The sequence below is a fragment of the Myiozetetes cayanensis genome, unplaced genomic scaffold, assembly GCF_022539395.1.
Source record: "Myiozetetes cayanensis isolate MyiCay16 unplaced genomic scaffold, myiCay2020 scf1, whole genome shotgun sequence".
Classification (NCBI taxonomy): Eukaryota; Metazoa; Chordata; class Aves; order Passeriformes; family Tyrannidae; genus Myiozetetes; species Myiozetetes cayanensis.
In genome coordinates, this window is record NW_026086604.1 from 58591704 (window position 1) to 58609480 (window position 17777).

A 17777-nucleotide genomic window follows, 5' to 3' on the forward strand; every position below is an offset into this window, starting at 1 on the left:
CAGATAGTTCCAGTTTGAGCTATTCTGTGTTTCTAATACCTTGTGCATGTGATTTTTTTATATTTGCATATGCTTATGAGTGTGAGTTCTTAATTCCAGCATTCAAATACTCTCTGAATATGGATGTTTTAAAGTTTAACATGAACAGATTTTCTTACTCTTCTGAATTTAAAACTAGATTTTGTGTATCTATATATTCTTTCATGAATCAGGGTGTCATTTCATAAGGCTTATTATCATATCCCTTGTAAAGTGTGACTGTGTCTGTGTAGCACTGTTGTAATAACTCAAAATGTAGTAATAATGTAAGCTAGTTGTCATTCTAGATGATGTTATGTTTTATTTAATCATGGTGACTATGTTGATTGCCTTTCCAACACTTCACAGTTTGCCTGAGAACATCCAGCTAGTTGGAAAGAAGCACACACACAGGTGTTTCTTGTAATTTCTTTCAACATGTTTTATATTGCATCTTTGATTTCTACTATGGATAATATTCTATTGTGTTTTGTATCTTTTCAAGTTTAGTTTATCCTGAATAATTAATTTAGAGTACTCCTTCCTTCATCTTCATTTGTTGCTTTCTATGTTACTGTATTTAAGGCTCTTCTGTATAAAGTTGAAGGAATTTGGTGTTAAATTATTTGAAGGAAGTGAGATTTTCCCAAACATTTCTTATTAATTAAAATGAAACAAAAATGTAACACACCATCCAAATTTTATCAATTATTCATTGTGATTCAGTACTTCTCGAGGCAGAGCTTTACTTCATTATGAAAATAGAACCCTAATAAAGAAGTTAAATAGAAATTATTCTTCTCCTGTAAAATCAGAGATACTTTCTTTTTTGTCTGAAACATTTTTGGCTTTGAATTTTGTTTAGGGAGAAATGTGGGAATCATCTGAGATGATGTGCAGGAGTATAAAACGGAATATAGAAAAATATTGCTACAAACTCATTCTATTTATAGTTAGAATAATCTGATCATAGCTATTATTGTAGTTTTCTTAAAATACATATATTTGTCATCCTTTATAACAGTGAAATAGAAATTCATATTTACGTGCGACTTATATATGTAAATACTTCCTTTGTGTTTGTAAGTTGCTTGTAAGTACTCTCCAAAAATTGGTTGAGGTAGATTCAGAAAAATAAATCAGTGTTGTGGATGTGCCTATGAAATTATCTGATAATGTTTTTGTAAATTGTTCTAGGTGACAGAGGTTTCCCCTAATGTGACTAAAAGCAGCCAAGCAGAAAAAGAAAGTCGCGGGCACCAGTGTTTTGAGTGTAGTCAAACCTTCTACTCAGTGACCATGCTGACGCACCACTGTAAGGAGGTTCATGGCAAGGAACGAATACATGTTTGCCACATCTGTAATAAGGCCTTTAAGCGGGCAACACATCTCAAGGTACTTGGTAATAACAGTTGATTGTTCTGTTGACTCCTTCTTTTGTTTTGGACTTTTTGTGATATTTACAAAAGGTACCTATTATCCCTTTGTCTTTGCTTTCCTTTTACAGTGTGAGAGGTGTGCATCTGAGAGAGGGAGTCTAAGTGATAATGTATACACAGATAGAGAACTCTCTTCTGGAGCACGGAGAGGATTTTAATGCATTTATTGACTACAGAATGAAAAATATGAATGCCTGTCATGCAAGTAGTAGTGCCAGGAAAAGATTTCACTTTATTTGCTTATGAATATCATCACTGCTAATCCTGATTTTCAGATAATTTTTTGAAATCTCAGGAAGCTATCTGCTGTGCACTCTTATCATTCGATTTGTAGATGCTCTGTCTTGTGGATGCAAGTGACATCTGTAGACGAAGCATTTGTTTTAAAATATCCTTATGTTATTGCTGTTGTCTAGGGTATTTTCTGTGTTCTGTTCTCTAGATGATGAGCAACCAGATACATTGAACTAGTTTCAAAAAAATTAGTGGTGTAATTAAGTTGTTAATTGGATTATAGAATGTTCCTGTTAGGAATATTGGGCTGTACTAGACAAGTTCAGGCCAGTATCCTGTCTCTGAGAGATACCAAATGGAAGTTATTTGAAGAAGATCTTTAGGAAAAGAGCAAACATATAACTTGCCCAGAATTTTGCCCGCTTCCCAGAATTTGTAACAGGAAATTCCTAGTCCAAAGGCAATGTCTTTTTGTATTAAGTAACTTTTAGGAGAGCTCTTGAATAGATTTCCTTCAGTATCGTATTTTAAGGAAATATACTTCGTTTGTGAAGTTCACCCCCTTGGACTGATTATGTCTGTTAACCAGAGTATTGGACCTTGGGGAAACTATCATAAAATGTGTTGTTGTGGAACTTCTTCTTTAGAAGAATTTTTTCAGGGGAAAAAAACCAAAACAGTATTGGTACTTGTTTTCCTTAAGTAATGGTAACAAACCCCAAATATCAGTCTCTCTACTATTTGTTTCCTTAGAACTGGCTGTTGTTACATTTTTTTGTTATAGTTAAACCTTGATTTCTATTATATACTGAGCCCAGGTTAAAGATATGACAAGATAACTTCCTACCTTGGTATGTCCCTTGGAGTATTATCCATCATTGATTTTTCAAGTAGGCAGCGATGAAGTTGCAGTAAGAAGTTCAAGGGCAGTCACAAGAGACTTCATGGCCTTGGAACAACTTTTTAAGGGATCAGAAGGACAAGTAATCTTCTATCCTTCCAATTGCAGGGAATGATGAAGAAAGAGACAGCAGATCAATAACTATCTCTGAGACTGGCATCACCAGCAAAAGTTTGGGGTTTTTGATCATGGATTGGTCTACATGACAGCAGACATGCTGCATATGGGATACACTTGTCTCAAAGGGGTAAAAAGATCTTTGTTGAGGAGTTAGCGAGGCTCATTGAAAGAGCTTTAAACTAAGTTTGTAGGGGGAAAGGGATAAAACCAGTCTCTCTAGAGATAAGCTTGTGGGTGGCACACCAGTGTTTGAGGAATCATGTATTAGCAAGGCCCTTCAGTCAGCTCCAAAGTACTGAGTGCACTGGAGCGTGTTTGAAGTGTCCCTGTACCAGGGCATGCAGCACCATAGCCATCTCAGTGGAGGGAGGGGAAATGATCAGTGACCTGAGACACACACTGGTCTATAGGGCAGGATGGAATCCATCCATGCCTGCTGAGGGACCTGTCAGAAGAGCTTGCCAAAACATTTTCAATCATTTATGAGCAGTCCTGGCTCCAGGGAAGTCTCAGTTGGCAGTAGGTTAACAAATGTGACACTCGTCTACAAGAAGGGCTGGAAATAGGATCTGAGAAACTACAGGCTTGTCAACCTGATCTCAGTACCAGGGAAAGGTTATGGATTAACTTAGCTTGAGTGCCATCGTGTGGCACATGCAGGATAGCCAGTGGATCAGGCATAGCCACCATGGGTTTATGAAAGGCAGGTTCTGCTTGAGTAACTTGATTTCCTTCTATGACAAGGTAGCTTGCTCAGTGGAGGAGGGAAAGGCTGTGGATGTTGTCTACCTGGACTATGGCAAAGGCCTCTGACACCATTTCCCAGAGCATTCTCCTAGAGAAGCTGTCTTCCAATGGCTTGGACAGGTGTACTGTTCACTGACTGTATGGCCACGCCCAGAGTTGGTGTTGAATAGAGTTAACATCCGACCAGTCACAAGAGGTGTTCCCCAGGGCTCAGTACTGGGACCAGTTCTATTTAATATCTTTAGCAATGATCTGGACAAGGGGAATCAAGTGCACTCGCAGTTAAGTTTTCAGAGGACACCAAGTTGTGTGGGAGTGTTGATCTGCTGGAGGGGAGGAAGGCTCTGCAGAGGGATGTGGAGGATATGAGATTCAACAGGCAAAGTGCCAGGTCCTGCACTTGGGTCGCAACAATGCTACAGGCTGTGAAGCAGCCTGGTAGAAAAGGAGCTGGGTGTACTGGTCAACAACAGCTGAACATGAGCCAGCAGTGTGCCCAGGTGGCCAAGAAGGCCAATGGCATCCTGCCTTGTATCAGAAATAGTGTGGCCAGCAGGATTGAGGCAGTGATCATCCATCCCCCTGTGCTCGTCACTGGTGAGGTCTCACCTCGAATCCTATGTTCAGTTTTGGGTCTCTCACTTTAAGAAAGACAAGGAGATGCTGGAGAGTGTCCAGAGAAGGGCAACAGAGCTGGTGAAGGTATCAATTACAGGTCTTGTGAGGAGTACCTGAGGGAGTTGGGGTTGTTTAGCCTGGAGAAAAGGAGGCTCAGGGGAGACCTTATCACTCTACAATTACCTGAAAGGAGGGTGTAGGCAGATGGGAGTCAACCTCTTCTCCAAGGTAACAAGGAATAGGACATGAGGAAATGACCTTAGTTGTGCCAGGGAGGTTTAGATTGGCTAAACTGGGAAAAATGTCTTCATTAAAAGCTTGTTGAGCATTGGTGCAGGCTTTACAGGAAGTGGTTGAGTTCCCAACTCTGAAAGTATTAAAATATGTAGATGTGGCACTGTGCACAGTGGCTTAGTGGACACAGTTTAATGGTAGACTTAAAAGTGCTGGTTTAATGTGTGGCTTTGATCTTAAAGGTCTTAAAGGACAGTTTGATTTACCGCTGGACCATCACGTACTAAAACAAATTCCACACATTATCAGACTCTTCTTCATTAGGGTGTTCCAGAATGTCAGCTGTGAGCAGCCTTTAACAGGAAATTCAACAAAGATAGATGAAACCATGGGGTTTGGCTTAGGGTTTTGGAAAGGGTTCAGTGATCTCTTACTCATGGTCTTCATTTTATACTGTTAGTATTCTGGAGATCACTAGAAATATTAAGGGCACTGCCAGACTTCAGGCTTTTCAGAAAATCCAAAAAAGAGGTAAGGGTATCAGTCTTTAGATGCCAGTACTTAATTGTATGTGTTTTTTTCCAAAGGTATCAGTACTAGCAGTTTCAGAATTATCCACAAGAAAACCTTCTTTAGAGATTATGTATGAACACCCCTACCACCCACCCCATCCCCAGTGTGAAAAATTTTCAGTCCAGTGACTTAGTTCCCCTTTTGATGTGGGTGACTGCCCTGATTTTACAGCTTCAGAAAGGAGAATCTTAAGACATGTACATTGGACTAAACTGTCCAATTCCATATCAGTGTCGTGGAAATATCTGCAAGTTGACTGTAGATAGTAATTAAAGCACAGACATGATTCTAAGATGAAATTAAAACATCACTATTATTAAAACGATGGAATGAAATGAACTTCCTGCCAGTCTTTCAGAGGTGCTTGCAGTTAACGTTTCAGGATAGGTAGGGTGGGCAGAAGAGTGACATACTAATGCATGTGTGAGGGGCCAAGGGCCCTTTCGAAGAAGGTTTTCTGTTCTTACTTTCTAGTTAGATAATGCTGGTTTGGAACCCCAAGGTAGTTTTTAGCTGATGAATATGAGAATTACACAAATAAACTTGTAAAATGTCACATGAACAATCAATTAAATACTAAATATGTCTATAAAGAGGTGCTTGACCTTCAGAGCACTTTATTCCCATGAACTCTTTTCAGAAGTATATATATTTTACAGGAAAATTATAAGAGATTGACAGATCAGTGGACCTGAACTGCATCACAGACTGTGCAGAAAAAGATGACAAAGTTTTATGGTGGCTGTCTGAATGCTATCTTGTTTGCTTTCAAACAGAAAATGGTATGGGAGGGTTATTGGGGTTTGGAGGTTGGGGATTTTTGGGTTTTTGGGTTGGATGTTTTGTGGTGGAAGAAGGAAGCAGCCAGTTTCTGTTAATTTTTCTGGAGTAGGTCATAGTTTGCTTCCACTATTTCAAAGCTTCAGGAGGTAATAAACAAGATAAAAGCAAAAGATTTTTATTTCCACATAAGCTGTGGTTTACAAATCTCTGATTTTTCTCAGAAGACCTGATATTATTTTCCTATAATACTATAGTATATAATTACTATGATAATAATATTCTTCCCTGTAACTGTCTCGCTGATTTTTCAGTGTAAACAAACTCTGCAGATACAGTTTGACTCAGTTCGTGGAGTGAGGAATAGGACTTCATAGACATCAAGAAGGCTTGTTGTTTAGGTATAGTAAAGACTAATTAATAGTTTAGTCTGTTATGAATAGACTAGAAAAGAATATCCGCACACATTTTAGAAAGTGGGCAAGTATTTGCAGTACTGTTTCACAAACAGTTCTTGATTAGATTTTTTCTAAGTTAAATATATATATATATTTGCTTTCTTCTTTAATTAGAATTCTATCTTGGTATTAATAAAGATATTTAAATAAAAATATTAATAGATATCATAAGATACTCTTCTAAATATGCAAGTCTTCTGGGTCCAGCATCAGTGAATTAAAAACCCTGAAGTTAGAATTGTTATTAATGCTTCTTCATGAAGGTAAAACGGGTCATATCATCATTCTGCTATCTTACCTCTAAGGGCCTTAGTGATTTTGGTGGGTTTTTTTCTTTTTTAATTAAAAGTTCATTGTGAAATGGTTCTATTTGCATCTTGGCATTGTGTGACTGTGTATGAGTGTATGTTGTGATAGTCCCCTCTTTGAGACCCGTACAGTTTTACAGTGGTACTAATTCAGGTGCTGAGGAATACCTATGTATCAGACAAGGAGGGAGATGGATATTGTAGAGGAGAGGAGGAAAAAGTCCTATATTAACTTAAAATGCACAAGTTGTCAAAATATTTCTTTTTAGGTGAGAAAAGCATTTCAAGAGTTCTGGTTCAGCTTATTTTATTTTACTTCAGATAATTAGTGAAGATACTAACGTATGCAAAAAAAGCAAAACATACAGTTATTGGTGGAGTTTTCCAAATGTAAAGATACTGATGCATCAGTGTTGCAAAGAGTTGATATACAAAAATAATCTCTCATTTAAAAGAAAAAGAAATGCAGGCTTCCATTTTCTTACAGCTTGTCTGCTGATAACTAAGATCCTCTGCAAGGTGTGAATATATTTTTTATGTTAAATACTGACATTTTTTTAAATGGTCTGAAATGTATTTTTTTTTCCATACTGGCTTAGGAGCACATGCAAACCCATCAGGCTGGACCTTCATTGAGCTCCCAGAAGCCTAGAGTGTTTAAGTGTGATACTTGTGAAAAAGCTTTTGCTAAGCCAAGTCAGCTGGAGAGACACAGTCGCATTCACACAGGTAACAACAGAAATTATTTTTATCTCACAGGATTTTCTCATGAATATATGGGTGTTATATTTTGAGTCCTTGCTTATGCTTTCAGCTCACTGCATTTAAATATCGACTTAAGCTTAAAAAAACCATGGTAAATTTCTAACCCAAAATGTTTGCAAGTTAAAAGGAGGAACAGCAGACTTGAAATCTCATGATGCTTCTCTAAGCTTATCTGTATTTTGGGAATGGCAGTACTGCAATGGTAATGTGAGTGCATGAGCTTGTATGTAAAAGTTTGCCAGTCTTTGAAACAGATTAATAAGAGCATATTTTAAGCCATTGTTTATAGTGATGTAAACACACTAGATATAATCATCTTCAAGCATACAGAAGAACGTGCAAATGAGTGGGTGTGCTCAGTGATGTTAAACAAAGAACAAGCTTGATTGCTGATACTGACTCCGGTATCCAGTGCTTCATTGCCATTGAGCTACTTGCTCAGTTCATCTGTTTCTAATGCCAGTGCTTTTAATCTGTTGTTTTCTTTTCCACTTAAGTATTTTCTTCAACTGGTAATCTATAAATAAAGATTATGCTGGCTTCTCCTAGGGAAACCATCTCATTTTCTGTGATGTAAGTGCTTTTCAGGTTGCAGCTTCTGCCCTGCTACAAGTTGAGATAGGATGTTGGCCCAGCTGCCTTCCCTGTCACCTTCTGTGCCTGAAGAACAGTGTTCTTAAGAACATGAGTTCTAAATATAGGAGTCGGTTCTCCAAAACAAGTTCTTTCTTTTCCCTGTCACTGCTACCAAGAAAGAGCTGTCATGGCTGCTAAAGTTAAAAAGGACAGGGGAAAGCTGTCTGTGTTGCTGTTTAGCTGGATGGGACTCCCACAAAAGGATAACTGTCTTTCAGTGAATCAGCCAGAGCTTTGTCTTTCCCCAGCATCAAGCTGTTTTGTTGTTACTGTGGTAGAAAAGAACATTCTGGTTATACTGGGGACAGGAAAGGAGAGATAGGAGAATCCAAGGAGATTAAAATTCTTCAGAATTCCACAGTAATTTGCTCTCTGCATAAATGGCCTAAATAACACAGACTCTTAAAAAAGGCAATGTTCTAGTTAAGAGTACCACAAAATATTCAGAAAGCAGTAAAGACAGCCAATTTCCATTCTCCCTGCTTTGATTCATACTGCCCATTGTAATGGGCAAAGAGCACTTTAGGAAGTCTGGGAACAGAGCAGAGTCCCTTTATGCATCTGCACTATCATAGGAAAAATTCTTTCTGTTTTGGAAGGACTTGTAACAAACCTCACTAAATTCATATTTACGTTTCTGTTTCAACAATGTCAGACAATGGTAGGTCAATCCATAGGATATGACTATGGACTAGGATAGGAAAGGCTAATGTAAATCTAAACTGACTTGCTTTCATAAAGATGCCATCCTTGTCTGTGAGAAAGTGTGATTTCTCTCTTGATTATACATTTTTAACCATTTCTAATGGGCAATACCTACTGAATCAGTGGTCAGAATGAAAAAGCATTATTTCTCTGAATAACTAAATATCTTGTGCTTTAAGATTTACCAACGAAGAGTAGTTTGAAGAAATATTGAAATTAGAGGGAAGCAGATGCTCCCAGTTCTACCCAAAAGCCACATGGTAACCCATTACACAACACAAGAAAGGCTGTTCACTTCAAATGAATTTTAAAAAAATGGAATCAAAAGTACTTTAGGAAACCTAGATTTCACTTCAAATTAGTGAAATAGTTGTTAACAAACAAAAAAGGAAACTTCTGTGCTTTAAAGGACCTTTTATTGATTGTCTGAGAAATTGGATTTGGCATGCAAGCTACAGTGCATGTGGGAACACTAACATACAGGGAATGAAGGGAGAGAGACATTCATCCTTTAAGAACAATTGTGGAAAAGTATTTATACTCCTGCTTGTGCTTTATTGAGCTGACTAATAGTGAAGTGTATTTCTAAGTTCAGAAAGTGCTTTTAGAAGTCCTTAATGACATACAATGTGTCTTTCATTAATCTCAGAGGTTGGGATGTTGAGTTTTTAATCAAAGGTCTGATTTTGCAAAGTAGATATTTTTTAACTTTAAAAATATTTAAAATTAATACATTCGTGCATTTATAGTTAGAAATCAGTAGTATTCTGGCAGATTTGGATCAATGCTTTGGTAAGATGGGATAATCACTAGTAGCTGTTGGCATAGGAGGACATAGGTCCCATGTAGAATTAGCAGAACACTTCTTTTTTAACATATTTGACTTTTTAGTTTCTTACAGACATCAACTTTGTTAATTCTAGAACATTGCTTTATCTGCATTACTCTGAATGATGTAAAAAGCTGAAGGTTTCCTTGGGTACAGAAAAGTCAAATGATTTTTTTGCACCTCTTAAATAATCTACTGATAAATTGGATAGGAAAGATAATATCAGTGATTTAGTACTTATGTAAGTATTCTGACATTTAATTTGGGATTTTTACTGACAGTATGGAGCCGTAACACTGTTTAGAGAAGGTCTTAAAGAAAAAGGTCATGTCTATTTCATTTCTAGGTCATCTTGATGATTTATGCTGAATTCTGAACTGTGTTTTAATGTTGAAATGAAAAATTATTAAATATGTTTTTCTCTCTCATAAGGGGAACGGCCATTTCAGTGTACACTGTGTGAAAAAGCATTTAACCAGAAGAGTGCTCTTAAAGTCCACATGAAAAGGCACACAGGAGAGAGACCTTATAAATGTGATTACTGTGCAATGGGATTTACACAGAAAAGCAATATGAAACTGCATATGAAACGGGCTCATGGTTACACTGGTACGTAGCATAGTGGTAGTACTGGTGAGTGCAAAAGGGCATGTACTTTACTGGGAAAGCACAAAATACTTCCCTTAAGTTACCAAGGAATTAAGCACTAATAGCCAGAGACCACAGTAGATGAGTTAATAGTTACACATGCAACCCAAAAATCAGTTTGAAAGAGTGATTGGTTACCTTTTTGGTTCCTTGTTTTTAATGTGGAGCTCTGTGTCCAGAAACACAGTGTTCAAAAACAATTCCAGGAAAACAATGATATTAGGTTGTTTTTAATTTTTCAAAGACTGTCTGATAAATCTACAGTATCTGAAGTAGTTGTGTAATACCTTTCCCAGCATGATTCATTTGTTCTCAAATGCTATATTTGCATTTTTCTAGCACTGTACATCAAATCATACTCACTTGCCTTTTTCTCTTATACCTTGGTAGGTCCTGTACAAGAGCCTGCTAGTCACCAAGAACAAGAAGGGGAAGATATTAGTCGTGCTCTGAATTTAGAGGAAGTGGTACAAGAATCTTCAAGTGAATGGCAAAGTATAGGCAATGTTTTTCGATGACACCTTGAAATTTGAAAGCTAAAAATGTTTCTGGGACTCAAATTTTACAGTTAAATCTTCAAGCATTGAAAATACTAACGATAGAATAATATATTATAGTTTTTCTAATATTTGCAAAAATTACCTAAAAGATCAATTCATTTTTTTAAGCTTGTAGAAGAATATTGGGAAAACACCATTTAATCTGCGCTAAGTTGTCTGTGAATCAGTGAACTCAGGTAATAATGTATACAGTTTCATCTTCGAATTCACAGCCAGTATACCTATTTAAAAATAAACTGGAACTTTATATCAGAATAGAATGATTCCCATTTTTAATGAAAGTGAAGAATAACTTCATGGGAAAACCATGAAACTGTCCATCAGCTTTCTTTTTCACATATTTAAGGAAACAAAATGTTACAGAGTTGATGCATGCATGCAGTATAAAATAGTGGGGTTTTGCCTTCAATTTTTTTTTTCTTATGTGGCACAGGAAAATGCTGTACTGCTGTTTAAAGCTGTTTTTTTTTTTTTTTAGTACATTTTGAGAATTCGTTGAAAAAAAATAAAATACCATGATTTCATGGCTTTTATCGAGTTAAACCCTTGAGAGGGAGCATGTTTATTTCCATTCCAGCCACAGAGGCAGATAGTTGTTAGTTTTTACGGTAAAAGTCTGAGGTTTTGAACTCAGCAATAATTATTTCACAAGAATCCAAACAAGAAGAGGTTCCAATGAAAGCTTCTTCTGTTGTTTGCTGTATTGGATCAACAGGTACATATCTCAGTATCTGTGGAAAACACAGCCATATATTAAATCTGTGAAGTAAACATACAGTTCTGTATTAGCAGGGAGAAAGTTTGATGCACACTATGTCACCTATATTATACAGTGTTCTCTGGTGCTGTAAACAGTTATCATTTTGAATCTGTAAATTCCTCATTATTTTCTTTGTGAATTTTGGAAATATGTTACTTTTATTTGTTGTTTAAGTCATTGTTTCAGCAAAACTACCTAGTTGACTATGTAATGCTTTCAAAGGTGCCACTTGTTAAGTGTATTCGTAACAAAGAAACACTGGAGTAAAAACATAGTTGTCATTTAGACATTCCAAAGACAGAAGCTTTTTTCTTATTTTTGCCTTGTTCTTTTGAATTTTATTTATATGTTACATATATATAGATATATATATGTGTGCTTGTATATGTATATATATATATTTAAAGTTATATGAGCCTCTGTGTGGCTGATCAGTATATTTTGTAAATACTAATCCCAGTTGCAGGAAGTTCATCTGTTTGGTTGCCACAAGTACTTCTAGATCAGTGGTGGATATGTTGTACTATAATACAGAGCTGGATTTTAATTTACCTTCTGAAAGATAATTGTTCTCAGATCCAGAAAGCCCTTTTCTGTAAATATTGTCTATACTTTGTCTCTGATATAAACTAGTTCTTTCAGATTGCTGAAGCAAGAAATGGTTGTTGGTTTTGATAGGGCCTCTCTTAATTCTTTTGTTAACTGTTCGGCATATGTATATAAGTAATATAGTTGGTGACATGAAAATAACACTTTTGTTATGTGGAATATTTAATTCAAAAACATGCTAAATAATATTACTTTTTTCCAACTTCTGTTTCGTGTATTTTTTAAGCATATGATTCTGGATTCTAGGAGACTCTAAAAACTCTGTTTACCAGAAGTGCATCTCTGGATATTAGATGTAAAGGAAAGATGTAAAGTTCTTCCAGCAGTGCCTTCCCTTCCAACCAGCCATGAGTGTTTCAGCTGCTTAAGGAAGATACTATATTTTACAGTTGTCTGGCCTCATGACATAGCATCCTGTTTATCTGTTATAATATAGTAAAATGTGCTGTGTTGTGTGTACCATGTATAAAACCAGTTAATTCAGAGAATACTGGATAAATGCACAGCAAAGTTGGTTGGAGTTGATTTGCTGTGTAGGGCATGATGATTTCCAAAGGTTGCAAAATTCAGTTTGACCAAAGATGATTTATAACTGGTCACATCCAGATGCAAATCCATCCTTCATAATGGGAACGTTATTCCTGAATACTTGAAAGCATTCAGTCTGCTCTAACTGGGATTGCTGCCAGGAAGTAAAGACTGGTAGTAGTTGGTACTTGAAGAGAGCCTATTAAGAAGATGGAGGGGGACTTTTTACAAGAGCACATAATGACAGGACAAGGGGGAATGGCTTTAAACTGAAAGAGGATGGGTTTAGATTAGATGTCTGAAAGAAGTTCTTCACTATGAGGGTGGTGAGGCACTGGAACAGGAGGCCCAGAGAAGTTATGGATGCTCAATACCTTCAAGTGTTCAATGCCAGGTTGGATGGAGCTCTGAGCAACCTGGTTTAGTGGGAAGTGTCCCTGTCCACAGCTGGGGGGTTGGAACTGGGGTCCTTTTCCACCCAAACCATTCTGTGATTCTGTGATGCTCAGTGAGCACATGCTAAAAGCAGATTTTGTGAGTAAAAAGATACTGTGTTTAAATGGACACTTCCCAAAGTGAACAGAGGTTTGTATAGCCCAGGTTCCTTGGTAAGACTGAGTTGGAGATTTTCAAAGTAGTGTATGTGTTCATGTTCAGTACAAATACAGACACGGTAACTGATAGGTTGGTGTTTTCAAAAGCAGTGTTGCAGTAGATGCATTTTTTAAGGAAGGAGAAGAACTCTTGTTCTGAGACCTGCTTGAAGAGCCATGTTGTGTGTAGTGGGTAAGGGAACAGTGCATAGGAATGCCCCTGTTCTTTCTGGTTTGATCTAGTAGTAAGTTTACACTAGCCTGAGGCTTTTTGACTCATGTCTGGTCAGAATTTCTTTTGGTTTATGTCCATTCCTTCAGTACATGAAACTACTCTCTCCCTAATACTGGTTGTGCATTCCTGTTTCAGGAAAAATCCTTTTGGTTACAAATCAAATCACCATTCAAACTGCTGTTTTTCAGCAAAACTACTAGTGGAGTAATTAAAAGAATAAATTTCTGTCTAAGTTTTAGTCACTTTCAAGAGACTCCTATTGGTAAAATAATGTTTTCAATTACTGTACCTGTTTTTACTATAGGAAGTAAATCCAAAACAGACACTTTCAGCCTCTGGGAAAGATGACTGTGAGGGAAACAAGAGTGATGAAGGCAAGTAAGAAGCTATGGATAAATTCTGAAGTTCTACAGTGCAGTATTTTGAAAGATGTGTTTCTCAGGGGCTCTTTACCTTAAGTATTCTTTCCCATTTTTGAAGGCTATTTGCACCACGCTTGTTCATGAAGGGCACGATTTCATTGCCTGTTCATAGACATTTTATGCCTTGCAGTATCCCCCTGGTCTGTAGCTGCCACTGCACAGACACTGGCCTTCCATAAGTCTTGTGTCCTATTGTTAGCCTTCTGGGCCATGCTAAGCAATACCATTAGAAGCCTGTATGCAGGCAGCTGGGTCCCAAAGTGTCATTTTCTAGTATTTGAACATTATTCATAAATTGTGGGAGGAAAAAAAAATGAATCAAACAGATTTTCATATGTATGACCTTTTCCTCTGCAAAAAACAAAACTGGCCCAAGTTTCAAGTTGATTACTTTATTTCAATAATGAATATATTTAAAAGCTGTGTTCCTATAAGAACAATACGTATTCAAATTAAATCAACTATTATGTTGCAGAGTATACATCTGAATGAAGCTACAATAGAAAAATACACATAGCAACCAGTGTAGGTAATACGTGTATGTATGCTTAATGATTTTGGCAGTTTTGTTTTCTTTAGTTTCTATGTATTTTCTATCATCTCATCTTCCATTGCTTCATATTAATGGACACTGATTTAAACCTACAATAGATTTAGATGTGAAATGCAATTAACATAAATATTTATAGGTAACTTTCACTGGGCACTTATTAGGAATGCAGTTTCAACCTAGAAAGCACTAACTGTAGTCTACAATGCATAGGCTAAAACTAAAAAAATAAAATAATTAATCAGACACTTAGATGACAGATTGAAGAAATGGTAAGTTTAAGTAATAAAACAGTGCAATTCAGAAGAGCCTTTTATTTCCCTAAATGTGGTTGGAAATACGATCGCCACACATTCATTTTAGTATTTCATGAACAATTAATGTCTACATCTAACTGAGCTACAATTTATTTCTATGAGGCAACTACAGTACAACAGTTAAATGTTCACAGTAGTTTACTATGAGTTTGCTTTGGTGCACTGCCCTTAAGAGGCATCCAGGTGTTACTCAGGCAAAAGATGAGCTGATCAAATACAACACTGCTGCAATACCAAGAGAAAGACTTGAAATTCTAACATGAGATGTGCAGGACTACCTGAGATACCAGTACTGAAGGGCTTTCTTTCAGAAATTAGACTTTTTTGTTTATGTATTTACTTACTTATTTACTGCACTGCAAAATCAATGCTGTTGCAGCAGAGTTTACGTGAAGCACCGGTGACATCCAGTGGTCACTTGTGCAATCTTAGATGTTTCTCTGGGAATATCCCTTGTTTCATAACATTAGTCTAACTCAAATTTGAAATCCTCTTTCTCTCCCTCATCTACTCTTAATTCTAATGGTTTGGATGCGATGAGCAATTCATGGCATGGAAAGAATTTCCTTATTGCTATTGCTCGGCATCGTATTGATTCTACAACATCTGCCCCCTCCCACATTTCACATACCTTGAACTCCCAGTGTTTGGTAAACCTTTCCATGACTGCCTAATCCTGTTACGAAAATAAATTATTCTGTGAGTGAGAGAAGGAAGATTAAAACAAAACAAAAAACCAACCAAAAAAAAAAATAAAAAAAACTATTTGGATAAACAGTCCTTACAACTTCTGCACATGTTGGGTTTTTTTAACAGCAGTGTCTCAGAAATTCATTAACAGCAGTGCTCAGTGTCCAAGACATTATAACTCTTTATTTGTAATTCTGATGTTCACTAAAACGAAACCAGAAGAGTTGAGCTCAAATTAGGTGCTTGGGAGAAATAATGGAGTCCAGCATACAGTTAGGGCATCCTGAAGGAGAACAAGTAAAGTCAGAGATCTTGTTACTTCACATGAAATAAGGAAAACATCTAGTAAAGCTACTTTTTATGTTCCTTTCATTCAACTGTTGGTCAGGGATTGCCAATAGAAGTTTGTATAATGTACTGCATGCAGAACCTAATTGGCATTAAGTAATGGATTGCATCTATCTAGGTAATTGTGGCAGCTGTTATTAATTTTAAGGCAGTTATACTATGAAGCAGAGTACAGGATCCTTGAATGGCATCTTAGAGCTTCAGCGCCTAGCAATTGGTGAACCAGACCGCGATCCAGGTCGGGACCCAGAGCCTCCCTGTGGAGGGAAGAACAGAGTTAGGTTAATTGAAAGTTAATGTGTATTTGGGGCTATACATTGAAAATCATCAATCTGTAGTAAGTACAACAAAAAGAAGCTAAGAAAAGATAAAAGGGCTGAAGCCTGGCCTATTTTTACAAATAATAAGAAGACATCAGACTAGGAGAAAAACATTGTGACAGTTCATTAACCTGTAACTGAGAAAAGAAGTGGGTTTATAGCAAAGATGATCCAAGCTAAAATTTTGGTGTTTCATTCTTTGGAATTTAAGATTACGCTAACAGAGTATCTTGTCCCTTAGCTTTACCAACTATTTTAGGAAAATCTTGAAAAATGTGCTTATGACCACAAACATGATGTGGTGTGGTGATTGTTACCGTAATCAGGTGATGTCTGAACTGTTTACTTAAAAAAAAATGTATGTGTGTACTTTGGGACTTTATTTATATTCTTCTTTCAGCACTGCCTCCTTAGTTTTACAGAACTGTTTCAAGGAAATATCAGTCTAATTCCTTAGGTAGTTGGCTTTTTTTTTCTTTCAAAGGTATCTTAAAGAATGGATAACTTTTATATTGTCAAAGACTGTAGAACTGTATAAAGAAGTAGTTGTTAATGCCTCCTGCTGTAAAAAATGGGTCTAAATCAAATGGGCCTGAATAGAACTCTGACATTAATTCCAAAAGTTATAATGGCTGGGAAGAGACTATCTAAAAAGTAGAACTGGTTTATTTATCTCTCAGATATATATAAATCCAAGCTAAAGTAGCTGTGATGATTATGCAAAAAGAGAATAATAAATTTTATTGAGATATCATTAATGGGTATTTTCGGATGTTCAAATGAAATTTTACAAATAATTTTAGTATGTAGCAATGGAATTATTGATGTATCCAAACTCCACTAAAAACTACAAGTACACAATGTGAAAATTAGACTTCAAAGGTAAAGATTTGATTTTTTTCCTGTGCCTCTGAAGAGCTCATTCCTTTTCTTAAATTGCAACATAAGAATTCTTACTACCTCCTTGAAGTTTTGAAGCTGTCACTCAGTGCTGCATATATTTGAAAAACAACTCTACAATGGAAGACACATAACCTAAACCATATAAGAGATAAAAATGTGGGTTTTGCTTCAGGTGAAGGTGCTGTTATGTTTCCTGTTGCAGAGAGGAATAGCAATAGTCTGAGACTGGGATCTCAGACCTTCTGACTTGAAGGTGACTGCTGGGTGCATTCTTCATGTGCCACTAGTACAGTAGGTGATTTGTTATGAGTGAATGCTTTAGTACCCTTGAGGGACAATACAGTCTTTATCAAGGTACCTGCCAGTGGATATGATGTGTCTATTTCCTGACACAGAATATGAAAAATCCTCACGACTGACCTTTCTTCTCGTTCTGTTTGCATTTGTTAGCTGTGTTGGTGGAGCTGTGCTGTGACTTGAAATGGTGAACTGGATCAGATTAAAGATAATCTGACCAAATGTTTATTTTTTCATATGACACATTTTCCAATTTGTCTGACTTAAGTGGTGTTGCAAGTTGCTGTACTGACATATTGTAGGAGTTCTCCCACCTGGAGTGGGAACAAGCAGAACTGTTCAAGTTGTTATTGCATCTCAGCCAGGTGTATGTGTCCAGCACTGCCCTGAACTATCATTCTGCAGTTGATCAGTTTGCTTTAATTTTCACTATTCTAGATAATTTAGCAGCAATAAGCTGTGTCACCTCACTTGTCTTCTGTATTCCAGGTCATTTGTGTGTTCAGTAACAATACTGATCCTGGTGCAGGTCTCTGTGGGACTTTGTGGACTTACCTTCTTTCCTGATGGCAACTAACTGTGTATTTTTACCTTTGTTTCCTATCATGTAAGTAGTCACTAAGCCATGAAAT

The 17777-nt window shown here is 36.8% G+C and overlaps 2 protein-coding genes across 7 annotated transcripts in view; one reads left to right on the forward strand and one right to left on the reverse strand.

The window, feature by feature from the left end:
* ZNF236 (zinc finger protein 236) overlaps positions 1 to 14209 on the forward strand; it is a 73960-nt gene extending 59751 nt beyond the window's left edge. For all 4 annotated transcript variants that reach the window (XM_050329951.1, XM_050329961.1, XM_050329979.1 and 1 more), the window contains 4 exons: positions 1216 to 1413; positions 7030 to 7159; positions 9798 to 9974; positions 10404 to 14209. In XM_050329951.1, the coding sequence (XP_050185908.1) occupies positions 1216 to 1413; positions 7030 to 7159; positions 9798 to 9974; positions 10404 to 10531 (633 nt within the window). In that variant the 3' untranslated portion in view covers positions 10532 to 14209. The remainder of the gene's footprint in view (positions 1 to 1215; positions 1414 to 7029; positions 7160 to 9797; positions 9975 to 10403) is intronic.
* The window catches only part of MBP (myelin basic protein), an 85532-nt gene continuing 81851 nt past the window's right edge, over positions 14097 to 17777 (reverse strand). For all 3 annotated transcript variants that reach the window (XM_050329996.1, XM_050330006.1, XM_050329991.1), the window contains exon 8: positions 14097 to 15882. In XM_050329996.1, the coding sequence (XP_050185953.1) occupies positions 15783 to 15882 (100 nt within the window). In that variant the 3' untranslated portion in view covers positions 14097 to 15782. The remainder of the gene's footprint in view (positions 15883 to 17777) is intronic.